The sequence below is a fragment of the Chrysochloris asiatica genome, unplaced genomic scaffold (genome assembly GCF_000296735.1).
Source record: "Chrysochloris asiatica unplaced genomic scaffold, ChrAsi1.0 scaffold00095, whole genome shotgun sequence".
NCBI lineage: Eukaryota > Metazoa > Chordata > Mammalia > Afrosoricida > Chrysochloridae > Chrysochloris > Chrysochloris asiatica.
This window is the reverse complement of record NW_006408613.1, coordinates 12648038-12660943: the sequence shown is the minus strand read 5'-3', so window position 1 is coordinate 12660943 and position 12906 is coordinate 12648038. Positions and strand designations below refer to the sequence as shown.

The window sequence follows — 12906 nt, the reverse complement described above, 5'->3', positions numbered from 1 at the left end:
TACTCACTTGAGATATCAAAGAGATTGTCTGATGATTTCACATTCCGTTGGGTCACCTCTCTTTGGAATGGGCACAAATATGGATCTCTTCCAATCTGTCAGCCAGATAGTTGTCTTCCAAATTTCTTGGCAGAGCTGAGTGAGTGCCTCTTGTGCTGCCTCACTTTTTACATTAGTGTCATGCAATGTTTGTCTTTTTCTGATTGACTGATTTCACTCAACATTGTGTCCTTCAAGTTCAACCATGTTGTGAAGTATTTCACAGATTCTTCATTACTTTTCAACGTTTTTTGTATTCCAACGTGTGCATGGAGCAAGGTTTGTTTAACCATTCTTCTACTGATGGGCATTTAGGCTGTGTCTTTTGTATGTCTTTTGTAGACAACATATTGAAGGATCTTGTTTTCTAATCCATTCTCCTCTTTATGACTCTTGACTGGTACATTTAATCCATTTACATGCAGTGTAATTATCAACAGGTATAAACTGATTGTTGTCGATCTTCTGTGTGTTTTTTTGTAATTCTGCTAGATTCTTTGTTCCACATAATTTTCTAGGCTGAGTTCATTTTGTTTACAGGTTTTCTTGTCATTTTAATTTCTGTTGTATTAATGCTTTCTAAATTTTTCTGATTTTCTTATCTTTTTACTTTGACAGACAGGTGTATTATTTTTCTTTGAGGTTACCCTGTAATTATTTTTTTTCCCTACTTAAAACAATCTCTTCATCTTGAAATCTACTTGACTTCCTTACATTTGGAAGTTCTGTATCTACATTATTCTCTCTTTTTGCTTTTAGTTGATTTTAATTATACATTAATAGCTCTCGTTCTCTATTTTCAGTCTTATAGGTTTGTTTTACTTTAAATACGTCTGACTTGATGGCATTTAACAACAACAGCATATCTGGATTGAGTTCTGGGTGGTGTTGCCATGAATGGTAATCTCAGGCTGTTGTCTGCTGTTGTTAGTTCTTAAGTCCAAAGAAAACCTTTTGTTTTGTTTTTTTAGAAGATGGTCTTGTCATTACAAATTCCTTTAATTTCTGTTTATCAGGAAATGAACAAATCTTGCCGTCATATTTCAGGGATAACTTTTCAGTATATGATTCGTGGGTGGTAATTTTTTTCTTTCAGCGTTTTTTTATATATCATTCATTGCCTTCTTTCCTGAATGGTTTCTGCTGAGAAATCAAGAGTTTAGTTTTGTTGGTTCTCCTTTGTAGATAACTTTGTTTTTCCCAAGCTACTCTTAGGATTCTTTCCTTGTCTTTGATTTTGGAAAGTTTGATTATGATATATATTGCGTTTTTCTTTTGGGATATATCTTGTTTGGGGTTTGTTCAGCTTCTTGTATGCTTAGTTTATCATCTTTCATGATACAGGGAAATTTTCTTCCAACAATTTTTTGAAATTTTTCTCTGTTTGTCTCTTCCTGCTCTGGAATTCCAATCACCCATAAGTTGTTCCTCTTCATGGTGTCCCACATAACTCTTAGGCTTTCTTTAGATTTTTTCATTCTTTTTTCTAATTGTGCTTCTACCAAACTAGTACTGGGAGATTTACCTTCAAGCTCACTAATTCGGGCTTCCATTGCTTCACATCTACTCCTTTGTCCTTTTAATGTACTCTTCATTTATGAGAGCTCAGTATTAATCTTCTGGATTTCTAATTGAAGGTTTTATATTGTTTCAAATTTTACATTTATTTTGTCTGTTTGTCCTTGTAGTGTTTTCCTGAATTCTTCTAAAATTTTTATTGTGTTCTCCTTGTTTTCCTCAATCTTCCTATCGATTGTTCGAAGGTACCTAATTTTAATTCTTTGGAATTCTTTTTCAGGTAGATTGATTATTACTTTTTCTTCCTCAGAAACATCTTCTGGCTAAGCATCCTGGTCATTTGTTTGAGCCATTCTCTCTTGTTTCTTCATGTGAGCTAAAATTGTCTGCATTGTAAGTTGTCTTATTTGTAAAATCAAACAGTGCAGTTGTTGGATCCAGAGGAGAGATATCTTTGGGGGCCTCTTGCAATTCAAGATGCTCCCGAGGTGGTGGTGGAAGGGATGTGACAGCAGAATTCCTAGCCCTACACAGAGTTCCTATTGGCCTCAGTGTTATCTCAGGTCAGAAGTAGTTTGTGGGGACTCTTAATGGAGCTGTCTTCCATTTCTGTTAGGACCACAGGGAAGCTGGAGGCAGGGTGACTGGTTAAATGCTTGGTCTGGTGACTCCATGAGATTTGTTGGTCTGAGCTGAACCCACCTGAATCCAGGCACCAAAACAGCACACCAAAGCAGTGCAGCCGGCCAAACCTCAAGCTAGCATGGCTCTCACCATATGGCTCTGAACTTCTGGAGAGCAGGGTCAGTGCTGGGGATGCATGAGGATGGAAGCTGGCCACACTTATGGTTACCATGGAAGAGTGGGGAAGAGGAAGAAAGCGCATCCTTTTCTGTTGCCCGTGAGAATCTGCTCTGGCAGGTCTCCCTCAGCTGCCAAAGCTTCTCACAAGACAGGTGAGCCTCCTCTGGCCAGTCATTAACCAGTCTCCCTCTCACTGTCTCTGCTTGGCTTCTCCTCCCAGCAATCACTGTATCTACCTCTCTATATTTTCTTCTGAAGTTCAGGGTACCAGAATTTTCATCTGTGTCTGTTTTATTTTGTGTCTAATATCTTTGTTGTATATGGGCCATGTAGCACATCTGCTTAGTCTGCTATTTTCCATAATCATACTCCAAATTATGAACACTATATTTGCTTTTAAATACAGTTTATGTATCCTTAAGATGGTAAAAAGATATAAACAAGAGCAATTATATATAATAAGTAAGTTTGTGTCACATTAGTAGTAATAAACAAGAAAGATAAAACTTTGTATGAAAAATTCCAGAGAAGATTAGTTCCAATTCTGGTCCAACATGTAAAAAGCTTGAAAGTCAGCATTTCTATCATTTAACTAGAAAAAATTCTTAAGAAAACGTAAAGTCAACAAGAGAATAGATGTCAAGGGAAAACTGAAAAAAAAAAAAAAGGAAAAATACCTGTTGCCATCAAGTAAATTCCAATTAAGATGCTGTAGGTTAATATGCTAGACAGCAAGGTTGCTTTGAACCAGAAGGTCAGCAGTTCTGGCTCACCAGCCTCTCCTCAGAAACCCTGTACAGGGTCAGCATGGGTCAGAACAAACTCAATTGCTCTTAACAGCAAAACATTTGTTTGCTGCTCTCAAAATTAAAGAGATAGGAAGATAAAGAGTATCACAAGTAATTTGAGCAAGAACCCCACAGCTGGAACTAGTGCCTTCAGAAATGCAAACTTTAAGAGATAAATTGCTGGAGGCTCAGTATGGATTAGCTTCTGTCAGAACTGGGGGAAGGGGAAACAAGGAAACAAAATTTTATGAGAGCTCCCACACTTTCCTGAGTTTTTCCTCCTAGAATCCCACCAGGTTCTCATAGTGAATCTTAAGAGTCCTAAAGGGGGACTGGAAATGTAACAATTTTGAAATATCCTTAGAGCTGTCTGGTCTCCTAAACAAACAACTGCCCTCAACAGAAACTATACCACCTTGAATGCACCTGATCTCGTCTGATTTTGGAAGCTAAGCAGGGTCGGCCCTGGTTAGTACTTGGATGGGAGACTGCCTGGGAATAACTGGTGCTGTAGGCTTTAACAAGGAGCTCTGGTACGTAGTGGTTACAAATCGGGCTGCTAATCTCACAGTGAGCAATTCAAAACTACCAGCTGTTCCATGGGAGAAGGATGAGGCTTTCTGCTCCTGTAAAGACTTACAGCCTCGGAAACCCTTAACAACAATAACAACAACCAAGATGAAGAGATTTCATGTTTCATATTTCAGATATGGTATTAGGAGGGACCAGTCCCTGGAGAAGGACATGATGGTTGATAAAGTGGAGGGTCAGCAATAATGAGGAAGACCCCCAAGGAGATAGAATGGCATAGTGGCAACAACAATGGGCTCAAGCATAACAATTGTGGGGGAAGGGGAGTCTTGCCAGAAAGACAGCATACGTAACTTTCATAGAAGATTAAAACAATGCATACCTTACAAGATTATTTGAAACTAGCACCAGGGCTTCTGTGAGGCATAAAATGTAACCTCAGAGACCTAGATGCGACTCATCCTCAAACTGACAACCACTGCTGTATTGTCTTGTAAAAGCACTATTTAATAAACTTCTCCAGCATCAACAAATACGCTTCTAGACACATCTCTGGTGATCCCGAACACTAGGGACTGTGTTGCCCCCTGGGACTCTCTGTACTATCCAGATTCCCTAAGCACAACAATTACGTTCTTAAGAATAGCTTAAAAGATCATGAGAAAAAATATGACAGAACTGCAAGGAGAAATCCACTATTATAAATGAAGACTTCAGTACGTCTCTATTATGGATCAGACTGTTCCCAAAAGAAGTTATGGAAAAGTCCTTACCTCTATATCTGTAAATATGACATTGTTTGGAGACTTGTTATATTAGGCAGGTTATACCAAGAAGGTGTAGTTCTGGTGTGGCGGTGTGGGCTAATGTGTCAGACTGCAAAGTCATTTGAACTACAAGGTCTGTGGTTCAAGCTCACCAGCTGCTCCTTGGAAACCCTATACAGGGTTTCTGTGGGTCAGAATCGACTTGACAGCACTTAACAACAACCACCAAGAAGGTAGACCCTTAACCTAACTACTTCTCAGTTGTTGTTAAGTGCCATTGAGTTGGTTCCAACCTATAGCAACCTTGTACAGGGTTTCCAAGGAGCAGCGGATGAGCTTGAACCAATGCTGACCTTGTTGTTCAAATGACTTTGCAGTCTGACACATTAGCCCACAGCACCACACCACGACTCCTGAGTGGTGTCTTATAAAAAAAAAGCAGAATAGACACAAACACATATACAGGGGCAAGAGAGATTTCAATGAATGACAAGGAACCCCTGGATTAGCAGACCCTCCCGTACAGCTGATGGCTCTGATTTGGATTTCTGGTCTTCAAAGCCACCCACGTTGTGGTGTTTCATTTTCGGCAGCAGTAGTTAATTCAAACACCCTATCAGTAATTGACAGATCCAGGAGGCATAAAATCATTAAGTAAATAGTTGAACTGAACAGCATTATCAACCAAATGAATCTAACTGACAGTAATAGAACATTTCGTCCAACAAGAGTATAATATATATTCTTCTCAAATATTCATCAAGATAGACCATAAAACACATTTTAACAAACTTAAAAGAATAGTAATTATGCAAAGCCTATTCTCAGACTACAATGGAATTAAGCCTGAAATCATAATCAGAGAGATGGCTGGAAAACCCCCCAAAACATAGACATTATACACGTTTCTAAACATAAAAACAATTTTAAATATCACATGGGTCAAATCAGTCCCCAAAGAATTTTAAAATAATTTCAACTAAATAAAGATTCAAATTCAATCATCAAAGCTTCTACTTTAGTAAACTAGAAAAAGGAGAACAAACTAAATCCAAAGCAAGCAGAAGAAAAAAATTAAGAGTAGAAATGAATGAAATTGAAAAACAAGGAAAATAGTAGAGAAAATCAATGAAACCAAAAACTGGTTCTTAGAAAAGCTCACTAAAACTGATAAATCTCTAATCTCGCTAACTAAAAAAGAGAGAAGACACAAATTATTAATATCAGAAATGAAAGAAGAGCCAGCACTACTGATGGCATGAACAAGAAAAAGAACAGTATGAACAACTCTGCGTACTAGTGTGCTATAGCACAGGGACTATTTCTAATGAGGCCCGCACTTCCTTATTATCAAAATCAGACCAGAAATCACATCAACAGGCTAAGGTATAAAATGCTTATGATAACAATAGATGCAGAAAAAGCATTTGGCAAAATCCAACACCCATTATTGATAAAATCTCACAGCAAACTAAGAATAGAAGGGAAGTTCCTCAGCTTGATAAATAACCAGCTACAAAACAAACTTAAAGCTAATATATTTAATGGTGAGAAATTAGATATCCCCCTCAAGTCAGAAATGAAACACAATGCCCTTCCTCATTACATTTATCTAGCTAATGAAAAAGCAAATAGAGGGTATATTTTGTAAATAACATGATTATCTATAAAGAAAATCTCAAAGAATCAATTTTAAAACTCCCGATTGTTGTTGTTGTTGTTGTTGTTGTGTGCCATCGAGTCGGTTCCGACCCATAGCGACCCTGTATAGGGTTTCCGAGGGTGTAAAACTCCCGATAGTAATGTATAATTATAACAAAGTTGCTAGCTGGAATCTGAAGATTAACATATAACGCACAAAACAATGAATTCTTTAAGTATAAAGCTAACAACAAAAAAAATAGACAGTCTCTATATGAGAGGAGTCCTGGTGTGGTGCTGTGGGTTAATGTGTCAGACTGCAAAGTCATTTGAACTGCAAGGTCAGCGGTTCAAGATCACCAGCTGCTCCTTGGAAACCCTATACAGGGTAGCTATGGGTTAGAACTGACTCAATGGCACTTAACAACAACAACATCTACATGACAAAAATTACAAAACTCTGATGACTGAAATCAAAGTAGATCTAAATTGTTGTTAAGTGCTATTGAGATAGTTCCAACTCATAACGACCCCGTACACAGTTTCCAAGGAACAGCTGGTGAGTTTCAATCATCAACCTCATGATTCAAACCAATTTTGTGGTGTAGTGCTTATCCTAGAGTGACACACCAAAACTGCAGGATCTGAATAAATGGGTCCGCCAGCCCCTCAGAAACTCTACACAAGGTCGCTATGAGTCAGAACGGACTCGGCAGCATTTAACATCCACATGAATTTCCAAAGAGCAGCTGTGGGTTTGAACTGCCAACTGTGTGAGAGATGGAGATCACCTCCTAGGTAACAGGGACCCAGCTGCAAGCCCGGAAGTCTACATGACTCTCTCCAGATAAGAAGGTCCCAAATGGTTTTCCTCTAACCCATCAGGGAGCCAGCCACAAGTCCAGAAGTTTGAATGATTTCCTATATTTCAGACGAAACTATTCTCCTAGCTTCTTTGTGTCAGATGTTGTTAAGTACCGTGGAGTTGGTGCCAACTCACAGTGACCTTGCACAGGGTTTCTGAGGCTGTAAATCTTTGTTGTTGTTGTTATGTGCCGTGGAGTCTGTTCCAACTCACAGCGACCCTGTACAGGGTTTCCGAGGCTGTAAATCTTCATGGGAGCAGAAAGCCTCATCTTTCTTCCATGGAACAGCTGTAGTTTCGAACTGCTGACCTTGAGGTTAGCAGCCCAATCTCTCTGAGCTCCAAGGAGATATGTTATCTGTGATAACTGCTTCAACAGAACAAAAAAAGATGCATAGGGTAAGGTCTGTTGTTGTTAAGTGGCTGGTGAGTTTGAACCTTGTGGGTCTAACCTACTTTAAATCCCAACACAGTAACCCAAAGCACCAATGGGTGAGGTCTAGGAGGAGTGGATCCAATGCCCTAAGGGAAAAATCCTCTCCTCTGGGAGGTCACCAATTAGGAGGCTGTGGCGCTGTCTGATAATGCACTGGACTGCAAGGCCTACGGGTCAGAATCGATTCCAAGGCACTTAACAACACCCCTCACTATTTCTCTGACCTCAATCAACAACCCACCTTCTCCTTAACACAATGGTTTCTTTATTGGTTCCTGAAAGCACCGTGCATAACCTGCTTCTGGGCCTTTGCACACATTCCTCCTGAGACTTAAGTGCTACATTTTTATAAACATTTTTCAGCTGGGGAATCTGAAGCTGGGGAATAAAGATGTTAAGTTACTTGGCCAAGAAAGCGGCAGAACAAAGATGGAAACTATTTGGTTCTGAGGTCCATGCAAAATAACTCTACACCTTACAAATACTAAATACTTAAGAAAAAGATAGAAAATGTCTTACTTTTCAACCCAGAGCACTGAAACAAGCTTTACTCCTTTCTTCAGTGCTTTGTCCCAAGTGCTCTGGTATCCGTCTTTGAATACAACGTGGGTCACTTGTTTGTTAAAAGTTTTTGAAACCTGTAGGCAAAATACAGAAAACAAAATGTAAATTACTACTACTCACACACAATTCCATATCAAAAGGATCAAAAAGATACTTTATCAGTCTTTATCAAAATAAAATTACCTAAAACCCAACCGCTCCTTGGGAGAAAGATGAGGCTTTCTGCTCCCGTAAAGATTTACAGCCTTGGAAACCCTGTACAGGGTCGCTATGGGTCGGAACCGACTCGATGGCACTTAACAACAACAAAAACCCAACTCCAACAATTCTGTTTCTCAGAATCCTTCATAGAAAAATACTCTTAACAAATGCATAAACTGTTTGAAACTATTAAACATGATATATTACGCACATTTTTACACTCTCTTCACTCCTTCACACACACAAATTCTGTTGTTGTTTTTTTAAGTGCCATCGAGTTTGTTCCGACCCATAGCGACCCTGTATATGGTTTCCAAGGAGAGACTGGTGAGCTTGAATCACTGGCCTTGTGGCTCAAACCAACTTTGCAGTCCAGCGCACTGAATACTACTAAAAGAATTCAACAACTCTGAGCTCCACAAGGATAAGGAGAAAAGAAAACGAGATGGCAGCACTTTAGAACTAGATGCAAAGAGCAGTAGTTGAGTCAGAAGATAAAAAGTCTAGTCAATGATAAAGTACATTAAACGAAAGCTTTCAACATCACAGGCATGAGACAAAGCATTGGCAAACAGAATAGATAACTACTTTAAAAATAAAAACACATTTTTAATATCATCAGAAGATATTGTTTCCTTGCAACAATATCAGATTATTTTTGTAAATGATCAGAAAACTAAAGAGCTTGGAAATAAAAAATTTTAATGCAAATGTTAAGACAAAACAATTGAATAATTAGAGAAGATAAATAAATGAAAAAAGAAAATCAGGAGGACTAACAGCCATGTAATTAAGAGTTGAAGGAATATATAAGCAGAGAAAATGAAAATAAATGATAAGTCAGTTGTCTTAAGTTTTTTCTCAACTTGAAGAGCAATAGTCCTGGACTGTAAAGATCCCCTCAGGAGCCATCATAACAAATGAAAATACTATCAGACCAAAGCATATCACCATGAAATTTTAGTACAACCAGAATAAAGTTATTAAAAACAGTGAGTATGAGAGTGGAAAAGGTGAAAATAAATCAGATTCAAACAATGAAAATTAAGAATGGCATCACACTTAGCACTAGTTTTAAAATCAAAATATAATGAACAGCCTTCAAAAAACAAAGGAAAAAGAATATTCAGTCTAGTTAAAGTATCAATCAAAGGCAATGGTAAAATAAAGGCATTGTCAGACACTAAGTATATCAAAATCTTTACCTCTTATGAACCTTCTCCAGAGAGGGGGCAATCATGGCTCAGTCAGAAATATTCATTCAGAACTCATTATTCATGAGTTCAATTCCCAGCCAATGCACTTCATGTACAGCCACCTGTCATTGGAGACTTACTTGGTGGTGGTTGCGGTTATGTGCCATGGAGTTAGTTCCGACTCATAGCGACCCTATATAGGGTTTCTGAGGCTGTGAATCTTTATGAAAGCAGAAAGCCTCATCTTTCTCCCACAGAATACCTAGTAATTTTGAATTGTGGTCCCTGCGGTTAGCAGCCCAATTAGTAACCACAATACTACCAGAGCTCCTTGTTGTTTAAGATACTGAAAAGGTTTCAGTGGAGCTTCTAAATTAAGATTGGATAAGAAAAAAAAGACATGACAATCTACCAGTGAAATCAGCCAGTGAAAACTCTACGGATCACATCAGTCTAACCTATAACCCATCGTAAGGATAGTAAAGGACAGGAGAAAGTTTCATTCCCTGGTGCATGGGGTCATGATGAAATGGGAGCTGACTTGATAGCAGCTAACAAACAAGCTTTTAGAGGTGTGAAAGTGACTATCCCTCTGAAAATATAGACAAGTGCAGAGCTGAGGATTGCTGGTTTCTGTTTTATTTTTATTATGAACTATTTTAAAGACTGTAAATGTATTACTTTCATAAAATTAAAATTAAAAACCAGGCACATGGCAACTTCTTCCAGCATGATGATCCTAATTCAGCATGCATGCGAAAGCTGGGCAATTAATAAGGAAGATCATAGAAGAATTGATGCTTTTGAGTTATGGTGTTGGAGGAGAATATTGAGAGTGCCATGGACTGCCAAAAGAACCAACAGATCTGTTTTGGAGGAAGTGCAGCCAGAGTGCTCCTTGGAGTCCAAGATGGCCAAACTTCATCTCTCATACTTCGGACATATTGTCAGGAGGGACCAGTCGCAGGAGAAGGATATCATCTTTGGTAAGATGAAGGGTCAGAGAAAAAGAGGAAGAATCCCAACAAGATGGACTGGCCAAGTAGCAGCATTTGTGGACTCAAGCGTGGCAACACTAGTGAGGGCTGGCCCAGGATCGGGCAGTATTTTGTTCTGCTGTGCATAAGGTCACTATGGATCGGTACTGATTCGATGGCACCTAACAACAACAACAACATCTTACTGAGGACAACTAAAAGAGATAAACTACAAACAAATATTCTTGTTCTACAGAGCTAATAAGACAGTAAAGAATTATTGGGCCAAGAGTCTAGAAAACTGACATTCAGTGAGATGAGTCTAATTTGGGGCTGATTTTTCCCAGGACTTTGCCAAATTTATCAAAAAGTAAGCAGCATGTCTAAATGTCTCTCAGGATTATTGTTGTTATTAGGTGCCACCGAATCAGTACCAACTCATAGCAACGTGATGCACAACAGAATGAAACACTGCCCAGTCCTGGGCTAACCTCACAATCGTTGTTATGCCTGAGCCCACTGATGCTGCCTGTGTGCCAATCCATCTCGTTGGGAGTCTTCCTCTTTTTCTCCAATCCTCCACTTTACCAAACAAGGTATCCTTCTTCAATTATTGGTCCCTCCTGACATGTCCAAAGTATGAAGTATGAAGTCTGGCCAACCTGGCTGCTAAGGAGCACTCTGGCTATGCTTCTTCTAACAAAGATCTATTTGTTCATTGGGCAGTTCATAGAACTTTCAATAGTCTTCTCCAACACTATAACTGAAATCCATCAATTCTTCTATGGTCTTCCTTATTCACTGCCCAACTTTCTTATGCATATGAGGTTACTGAAAATACCATGGCTTGGTTTAGGTGCACCTTATTCCTCAAACTGGTATCTTTGCTCTTGAACACTTTAAAAATTTTAGAAAAAGAATTGTGGTGGTGGTTGTGTATCATGGAGTTGGTTCCAACTCACAGCAACCCTGTACAGGGTTCCGGAAGCTGTAAATCTTTATGGGAGCAGAAAGCTTCATCTTTCTCCCGCAGAACAGCTGGTAGTTTTGAACTGTTGACCTTGAGGTTAGCAGCCCGATTCATAACCAGTATGCTACCAGAGCTCCTCTTGGAAAAATTAAATCAAAGAGATAGCTAAATCATAATACTGACCAGGCTTGCTGTTGTTAGGAGTTGTTGAGTAGCTTTCCACTCATAGTGACCCTATGAACAACAGAACGAAACACTGCCTGGTCCTGCACTATCCTCACAACTGTTATGTTTGATACCATTGTTGCTGCCACAATGTCAATACATTTCATTGGGGGTCTTTCTCGTTTTCTCTACCTTCTACTTTATCAAGCAGAATGTCCTTATCCAGGGACTGATCCCTCTTGAAAACATGGCCAAAGAACAAGGGAGGAAGTCTCACCATTCTCACTTCTAAGGAGCATTTTGGCTGTACTTCTTCCAAGATAGATGCATTTGTTCTTCTGGCAGTCTATGGTAATTTCAATATTGTTCTTCAACATCATAATTCAAATACATCAGTACTTCTCTAGTCTTCACTGTTCATTATCCAACTTTCACAAGCATATGAGGTGATTTGAAAAGGCCTGGGTCAGGCACACCTTAGTCCTCAAACTTTAAAGAGGTCTTGAACAGCACATTTGCCTAATGCAATACTTCATTTGATTTCTTGACTGCTACTTCCATGAATGTTAATGAATTCAAGGAAAATGAAGTCTTTAACAACTTCAATCCTTTCTCAGTTTATCATGTTATCTATTGGTCTAGAAATGAGGATTTTTATTTTCTTTACACTAAGGTGCAACCCATATTGGAAGCTATAAAGTTTGATCTTCATTAGTATTTCAAGTTTTCTTTACTTCCAGCAAGCAAGGTTATGTCACCTGCATATCCCAGATTGTTAATGAATCTTCCTTCAGTCTTGATGTAATGTTCTTCTTCATATAATCCAGCTTCTTGGTTTATTTGTTCAGCATATACAATCAATAAGTATAGTGAAAGAATATAACCCTGGTGCACATTTTTCCTGATTTAAAACCATTCAGTATCCCCTTGTTCGATTTTAGTATCTGCCTCTTGGTCTATATGCAGGTTTCTCGTGAGTACAATTATGTGTTTTGGAATCCCCATTCTTCACAATGTTATCCATAGTTTGGTACGATCTACACAGTCTAATGCCTTGCATAGTCAATAAACCACAAGTAAACATCTTTCTGGTGTTCTCTATATTTAGCAAAGAATCATCTGATGTCAGTAATGATATCACTCGTTCCACGTCTTCTTCTGAGTCCCTGTAATTTCTGGCAGCTCTGTCAATGTACTGTTGCAACCATTTTTGAGTTATCTTCAGCAAAATTTTACTTTCAAGTGATATTAACGATACTGTTAGATTATTTTCACAATCCATGATGTCACCTTTCTTTGGAATAAGCACAAATGTAAATCTCTTCCAATTGGTTGGCCTTCCAAATTTCTTGGGATAGTGAGGGACACCAGTTCTGTATCAATTTCTTTATTAAATCTTGAATCATTTCAATTAGTAATTTATTAATTCCTGGAATCTTGCTTT

General features: G+C 38.6%; 1 protein-coding gene across 1 annotated transcript in view; it reads right to left on the bottom strand.

Moving 5' to 3' along the window:
- The window catches only part of LOC102829467 (microcephalin-like), a gene marked incomplete at its 3' end in the record, with an annotated part of 359617 nt that overhangs the window by 326056 nt on the left and 20655 nt on the right, over positions 1-12906 (bottom strand). Inside the window, exon 3 of the mRNA XM_006866726.1 lies at positions 7909-8027. Within this exon, the coding sequence (XP_006866788.1) occupies positions 7909-8027 (119 nt within the window). The remainder of the gene's footprint in view (positions 1-7908; positions 8028-12906) is intronic.